An 8,191-nucleotide genomic window follows, 5' to 3' on the forward strand; every position below is an offset into this window, starting at 1 on the left:
GCAGAAAAAAGCCGGAAGTGGCTCTGTGGCTCAAGTGGTAGGTCACTAGCCTTGAGCTGAAGAGCTGAGGGAGAATGCCCAGGCCCAGAGTTCAGCCCTGATGACTGACAGAAAAAAGAAAAAAAAGCTGTTTGTAAAGAGGCAGCATGTGCAGACTGACTCCCAAACCATGGAAGTAAAACCTCTGCAGCTTTAGATCCCCCAGAAGCACCTTGTTTCAGTGACCTTTGTCATAGACTCAAGAACCAAGCAAAGTGGCCCTTTGTATCAAAGCCCAGTGAGCCATTTTAATTTGTACAGGAGCTACATAATCAAGCAACACAGCCCCAGATAACTATTTCAAGTATAAAATTAAGCTTTCAAATGAAGACCTTGGTGAGATGCTCTTTGTCTCATATAACATGTTTAATTTAGCCTATATATTATTTCTGTTTGTCATTTGGTCAGTGGTTTGATAATACTTGAAGCTTTTCTTTGGGTGATGGTTAATTAGAGAGAAGAGTCTCACAGACTTTCCTACCCAATCTGGCTTGGAATTTTCATCCTCCGATCTCAGTCTCCTGCGTAGCTAGGATTAGGCATAATCTCCTGACTGCCAGTTTAGTTGAAGCTTTTTAAACAAAGGCTGGCTCTCAGGTACCTTAATCCACATAGATTCTCTCTCAATCATTTGTTTTTATCTCACTTCTAGCACAGACTGGCCACTCAGCTCTCCTAGCCCAATGGAGGCACCATCCGTTAAGATTCGCAGAATGGATCCTTTCTCTACAAAAGAACATATCGAAATCATAGCTCCTTCACCTCAGAGAAGGAGGTCTTTTTCAGTGGGGATTTCCTGTGGCCAGACAAGTTCATCTGAGAGCCAATTCTCTCCTCTGGAGCTCTCAGGAACAGACCAAGGAGATGGCAGTGGGTCAGTGGATGCAGCACACAACCTCCAGGACAGTTGCCTGACAGACTGTGATGTAGAAGATGGTACCATGGATGGCAGTGATGAGGGGCACTCCTTTGAACTTTGCCCTTCTGAAGCCTCTCCTTATGTAAGATCAAGGGAGAGAACCTCTTCTTCCATAGTGTTTGAAGATTCTGGCTGTGATAATGCATCCAGTAAAGAAGATCTCAACATTAACCGGTTACACATTGGCAACCATTATGCTAATAAACTAACTGATTTCAAGTATTCCAGCAGCAAATCTTCTGAAGCTACATTGTCTCTTTCCCCTCCAAGACCCACTACTTTAAGTTTAGATCTCACTAAGAACACAACAGATAAGCTTCAGCCCAGTTCACCAAAGGTGTATCTGTACATTCAGATGCAGCTGTGCAGAAAGGAAAACCTCAAAGACTGGATGAACCAACGGTGTACCATCGAGGAGAGAGAGAGGAGCATATGTCTGCATATCTTCCTGCAGATCGCAGAGGCAGTGGAGTTTCTACACAGTAAAGGACTCATGCACAGGGACCTCAAGGTCTGTAACTGTGGAACATCACACAGGGGTTTCAGTCTGATATTTGGGGGTTCAAAGCTGTACTTGCAGTGTTTGTCAGTTTTTCACTGAAGGACCTACAAGAACAGCGGAGAGTAAAGGCATCTGGAGCAAAAGCCTAAGACAGGGCTTGCTTCAAGACTAAGTCTCTTGTACCCTCAGACAAACCATGCATTCTTGTGTACACTATGTTTATGTTCATTTTACTGTAAAGAGTATCCCTTTTAGTTCTGATTGTTAAAAGAAAAGTCTCTATGTAAAATCCACAATGAGTAAGAGTACCTCATACCTATAATCCTAACTACTCAGGAGGCTGAGATCTGAAGATTGTAGTTTGAATCAAGCTGAAGCCAGAAAGTCCATGAGACTCTTAACTCTAATTAAGCACCAAAAAAGCCTGAAGTGAAATGAATTCAGACCCCAGGACCTCAAGCCCCAGGACTGGCACAAAAAAAAAAAATCCACTGTAAGCAGTTAAACCATATTCTTTCTATGACTGTGAATAACCCTGCCACAAAAACCTCCAGAGGTAGTGAAAGGGTCCCAAATGGAAAGAAAACGAGTCTTTGCACTAGCCAGCTCTGAATTGGTGCAGCAGATCACCATGCTTTGTCCCCCAGAACTGTTTAAGCTTTGAGGGAGAAGGTGGATGAGAAAAGGTAACAAATGGTTACCCAGATGATTGTAGTTCTAAAACCTTATATTCTGCTTTTATTGTATACAGTATTAAATAGTGTAGGCATGCTGTGTGCTAATTTGCATAAAATTCTTACTAAACTACGTGGCATTTCTATAGTATGTATTTCTGAAAATAAGTATGAGAACTTTTAATTTCTGCCATATTCTGTGTGCTATGAGCATAATCAATAGGTATATAGTAACTGTATAAATATTTTTCTGATGAAAGTGATTTAAATTCTTGACAGCTTTGGATTGAAATATTTTTAATTTAATTTTTTTTTTAGTTTTTGTTGTTTGAGGGGCTTTTTTGACTGAACAGGGCATTGAACTCTAGGCCTTACACTTGCTAGAAACAGGCTTGCCACATGCTCCAGCAATTTAGCCCTACCTTCAATCTTTTTACTTTATAATTTGTTTTTCAAATAGAGTCTTCATTTTTGCCTGGGCCAGCCTCACCCCAAGATCCTCCATGCTCTTCCTCTCAAGAACCTGTGTTTATTGGTATATGCCATATATTTTAAGGCGTATTTATTTTGCCAGTTCAGGGGCTTGAACTCAGGGCCTAGGCACAAGGCTAGCACCACTTCTGGCTTTTTCTGTTTATGTGGTACTGAGGAATTGAACCCAGGGCGTCATGCATGCTAGGCAAGCACTCTACCACTAAGCCATGTTCCCAGCCCTATTGGAAGTATTTTAAATTGTATTTTATGTTACCACAGTCTTTTGCTTCAAGCACCAAAGTAGAGGTTGGAACAAAGATTATTTTCTTCTAAAATTAGCTGGTAGATTTTCAAGTTGGTGAGTACATTTTAAGGAGATAGGAGAGATAAGAATTAGAAGTGATTCCAGTATAATTGTTCGTTACATAATTACTGTGCTTTCAGTGATTTTTATGTGGCTCCAAACTGATTACCAGGAATTATTTTACACTGAATGAAAAGTTTAGAGAGGAATCATTTTGGATAGAGAAGACAACTTATAGAAAAGCAGAACCATGATCCTTTAACTTGAGACACTAATAGCAGAATAGGTTTATATGCTAATCATTCTCCATTTGGTGAAAAACTAGTAGGTAATATGCTGATTCTCTTAGGTCTTAATGCTTGTTGCACACATCCACATATCCCAGACTGAAAAAGATCCATTTTGCTTTTAACTAATAGTGAATAGTCTGATTTTATAATGTAAATGTGATGTTGGTAAATATTTACTTGATACAATGTTGTGTAAAGATTTTTTTGATACTTGTTTGTACACCAGAAAAATTCCTTGAGGTTTATTTCTTCCTTCCTTAGTGTTTCTAGAAATCAAAAACATTCAATTTTTTTCCAAATATAACCCACGTTAAGGATTTCTTGTGTGCTGGGGGAAAAAATGCCACTAAGATTTTTCTAACCCCGTTGAAAAGCCTATACATTTTACTAGCTTCTGATCTAAGTCTTTGAGCTCAATGTTAAACCTCTATGCTTTCCTTTGTCTTTTATTTTGGTCACATTTTGCCATCTATCCTTTACTTCCTGCCTCTTCAGGTTTTTTTCTAGTCGTTCACTCTTTCCTTAGTTTCTCATATACTGTATTCTGAGAGATCCTGTATTTCTTTCCTTTCTCTCTCTTTATACCTGGTTTATTTATCCTCTTGTTTCCATGGTGGCATGAACCATGTCAGGTTTTTTTTGTTTTTTGTTTGTCAGTCCTGGGGCTTGAACTTGGCCTGGGCACTGCCTTGGGCCTCTTTGTGCTCAAGTGCTGCCACTTGAGCCACAGAGCCACTTCCAGTTTTTCTGAGTAGTTTATTGAAGAGTCTCACAGACTTTTTCTGCCCCAGCTGGCTTTGAACCATGATCCTCAGATCTCAGCCTCCTGAGTAGCTAGGATTACAGGCATGAGCCACCGTGCCCAGTCCATGTCAGTTTTGTTCACCTCAGTACAGTGTTCAACATAGTCCAAATGCTCATCAGTTAATACCGATTCATCCAGAAAGAGCTTTATTGGCCCTTACTACTGTATCCTCCTTGAGTCTCTCCTCACATTTCTTATTCCCATTTTCATGCAGGCTTTCCCCATATAGCCTCAGGATGGCTGCAAGGGATCCTCAAGTATGCCTATTTTTCTTCTTCTTTTTTCTTTTTTTTTCTTTTTGGTCAGTCCTGGGGCTTGAACTCTGGGCCTGCACGCTGTCCCTCAGCTCTTCAGCTCAAGGCTAGCACTCTACCACTTGAGCCACAGCCCCACTTCTGGTTTCTGGTGGTTTATTGGAGATCAGAGTCTCACGGACTTTCCTGCCCGGGCTAGCTTTGAACCACAAGTCTCAGATCTCAGCCTCCTAAGTAGCTAGGATTACAAGCGTGAGCCACCAGTGCCGGGCTTGCCTATTTTTCTTTTAAACCTTTTAGAGAGATTTTGGATGTGAGGAGCACATTGGTCAGAAGTCCTAGGCCTTGTTCTGTTCAGTAAACCAAGGATGTAAGGCTGTCTATAAACCCGTTTCTGGGGCAGGGAGTGGGATTATATGGCTTGGTTTAAATACCAGTGGCGCTGCCTAACAGGAAGAAGAGAAAGCAAAGTCAGAAGACATCTGATAGTGGAACACATGCTGTCTGCTGAGTTCCATAAGTAACTGCCATCAGAAAATGAGTAGAGAGGAAAGATGAAGGCAGTACAGGCTCTTCTGATCTCTGGCACAGGATTCTTTGTGGAAAAAGTGCTGGTTATTACCATAGATTTTATTTTTATATAATTTTATTGCCTCAAAGTCAAAATTGTAGAATGATATTTTAAAAATAGAGAACAAAGTGGCGTTTTCTGACAATATTTGAAACACAATGAAACTCAATTTTGTGAGCTTCCTTTTTCCTTATTTTCATAGCTCTGTTGTGGTACCTGCAAGATAGAGTAAACTGATTAAAAGATGACATTCTTCATGTCAGGCATAGAGTTTGAAGAACCTGTGAGTCATTTGGCTAGATATATTCTGTAAGTAGTTTTATAGGGAAGTTTAGAACTCGCAGGATTGGAGACGTGGCTCAATTGGTAGAGTGTCAGATTGCAAAAGTTCAAGTCCCAGTCTCAGACAATCAAGAAAACAAAGAGCCAAAGAGCCAGGCACAGATGGCTCACGCCTGTAATCCTAGCTACTCAGGAGGCTAAGATCTGAGGATCACAGTTCAAAACCAGCCTGGGCAGAAAAGTCTGTGAGACTCTTGTCTCCAATAAACCACTCAGAAAAAGCCAGAAGTGGTGCTGTGGCTCAGGTGGTAGAGTGCTAGCCTTGAACATAAAGAGGCTCACGGACAGCACCCAGGCCCAGGCCCTGAGTTCAAGCCCCAGAATCTGGGGAAGATGGGGAGGGGGGAGAGGGGAAGAGCCAGGCACAGATGGCTCACACCTGTAATTCTGGCTATTCAGGAGGCAGAGATCTGAGGATCAAGGTTCAAAGCCAGCTGGGCAGGAAAGTCCATAAGACTCTTATCTCCAGTTAACCACCAGAAAACCAGAAGTGGAGCTGTGGCTCAAAGCAGTAGAGCAATAGCCTTAAGCAAGAAAGCTCAGGGACAGTGAGTGCCCAGGCCTTGAGTTCAAGACCCATGAGGAAAACAAAAACAAAATTAAGTCAGTAGCTTGGCATATGTGTTGTACAAATGACAGCACAGAGTGCTGGTTAAGAGTTCTGATTTTGATAATCTATTTCTTCTGTTTCTTTTGATAGTCTGTTTCTTCTGTTTCTTCTGCTCAGACACAAACCAAGACTAGTTAGCACTCATCATCAGATAGTAATTCCCTATGCTAAATGTTGGACACGATAGTAAAGCACAAGGTCTTTTCCTAGGAGCCAAACAGCCTCAGTTTGAATCCTGGATCTACAGTTTGTTGGTGAATAACTTTGGGTAATTAGTTTAACTTCAGAGCCTCAGTTTCCAAATCTGTAAGATGGGAGACTAATAGTACTCATGTGAGCGAGTTGTACTACATGTGTTAATAGAAATGAACTGCTTAGAATAGCACCCAACTGGGCACCAGTGACTCATGCCTATAATCCTAGCTACTCAGGAGGCTAAGATCTGAGGATCAAGGTTCAAAGCCAGCCAGGACAGGAAAGTCCGTAAGACCCTTATCTACAGTTAATTACCAGAAAACCAAAAATGGTGCTGTGGCTCAAGTGGCAGAGCACTTGTCTTGAGCTGAAGAGCTCAGGAACAGTACCCAGACCCATAGTTCAAGCCCCATAAACAACAAAAAAAGAAAACAAAAACAATAGCACCCAATATATTACATACAGGTGCTACATATGCATTTGCTATTATGATGATTAATATAGCTATTATGGCTTAAATAAAAAAATGTAGAAAACATTGCCCAGAGAAAGTACACAGACCATTAAGATTGGGGATTAAAAATGCTAGACCCAAGGGGTTGTGAATCTCCATGGGTTTAAGTAGATAATAAATCCAGCTCTCTCTTCTATGCTTCCCTTTTCTTTACCCATAGTACTTGTCTGGCATTGAAAAAAAAGTTATTTTCATAAAAAGAAAAATAGAATTTCTACCTTCATATATTTTCTGCAATCACTTAAATAATATCCAGTACTTTCTCTCTTTGTCTATACATACTCACTATTGTCTATTTTGTTTTTGCTAGCCTTCCAACATTTTCTTCACAATGGATGATGTAGTCAAGGTTGGAGACTTCGGATTAGTTACGGCAATGGACCAGGATGAAGAAGAGCAGACGGTTCTGACGCCAATGCCAGCCTATGCCACACACACAGGACAAGTAGGGACCAAACTATACATGAGTCCAGAGCAGGTGAGTCTTCCAGGGCAAAAAGCTAGATATTCCAGATGAATCTTTTTCTTTGTTCTCATTAAAATACCCATTTACATACCATCTGAAAATGATGGAAAGTAGCGTGCCACAAGCAACATACCTCTAACTTGAGTTGGAAATGGAGTAAGGAAAATACAATGCATAGAACATGGCCTTGCCCTCTGAACCAAAACCTAACAAGAAATGTAGAATGAGACTTTGAATGCCTCCTCTCAAACCCAACTCTAGTATATGCTGTGTAGACTGTATAAACTGTAGTAACAGAAGCACATTCTTGAGCTACCCTCTATGTTAACTAATAGGCACCTTCCAGGCTGTACCATGGCAAGACATAGACATGCAGAAACCAAGACAGGTAGACTTATAGGAGGCTTCAAAGGACAAGCTCTATAAACTGGGAGCTCTATAAACTGCAGAAACAGTAGGAATGGGGGATCCTGAGAGCTTAAAGTACTAGAACTGGCCACCACCAAAGTAACGATATTCACAGACTGATCATGCTTAAATCAATGATTTCATACTTTGGATCTCTGTACTTGCCAAAAAAAAAAAATGGGGAATTTTGTTGTTGTTGTTTTGGGGTTTTTTTGTTTGTTTTGTCTTAAGCAAAATTCAAGCGAGGCACTGGTGGCTCACATCTGTAATCCTAGCTATCCAGGAGGCTAAGATCTGAGGATTGCAGTTTGAAGATATAAGGGTTGCCGAAGGGAGACCTCCACACAGTTCAGGCAGAAAAGAGTTTATTTGGGAGAGTCAGACTGCTGGGCCACTGCAGCAGCGACCAGGTGAACACATCCAAGAGACTATTAACTTCAATTAGCCAGCAAAGAGCCAAAAGTGGAGGAGTGGCTTAAGTGGCAAGGACAAGTCTTGAGCGGAAAAAGTTGAGGGACAGTGCCCAGGCCCTGAGTTCAAGCCCCAGTACTGGCACAAAACAACACAACCAAAAAAACAAAAATCAATGAGTGATATGTGCTAGTGGCTGTTATGAATATAGATGTCAATTTGAAATTGAATGTTTTTGGGAAAATACTTATAATCTAAAATATAGGTATTATAATAAGCTGAATTAAATGAACATATTAAATGAACAGAGATCAAGAAATGAAAGATGGTAAGAACAAGGAAAGAGTAGGGATTTGTTTTTGATAAACATACATTCAGCAAATAGAGTTTAAAAATATGTCTGTATCACTACA

The 8,191-nt window shown here is 40.7% G+C and overlaps 1 protein-coding gene across 1 annotated transcript in view; it reads left to right on the forward strand.

Moving 5' to 3' along the window:
- Positions 1-8,191, forward strand: part of Eif2ak3 (eukaryotic translation initiation factor 2-alpha kinase 3) — a gene marked incomplete at its 5' end in the record, with an annotated part of 55,818 nt that overhangs the window by 39,535 nt on the left and 8,092 nt on the right. Inside the window, 2 exons of the mRNA XM_013035521.1 lie at positions 692-1,469; positions 6,804-6,971. Of these exons, the coding sequence (XP_012890975.1) occupies positions 692-1,469; positions 6,804-6,971 (946 nt within the window). The remainder of the gene's footprint in view (positions 1-691; positions 1,470-6,803; positions 6,972-8,191) is intronic.

Source organism: Dipodomys ordii, unplaced genomic scaffold (genome assembly GCF_000151885.1).
Source record: "Dipodomys ordii isolate 6190 unplaced genomic scaffold, Dord_2.0 Scaffold214, whole genome shotgun sequence".
Classification (NCBI taxonomy): Eukaryota; Metazoa; Chordata; class Mammalia; order Rodentia; family Heteromyidae; genus Dipodomys; species Dipodomys ordii.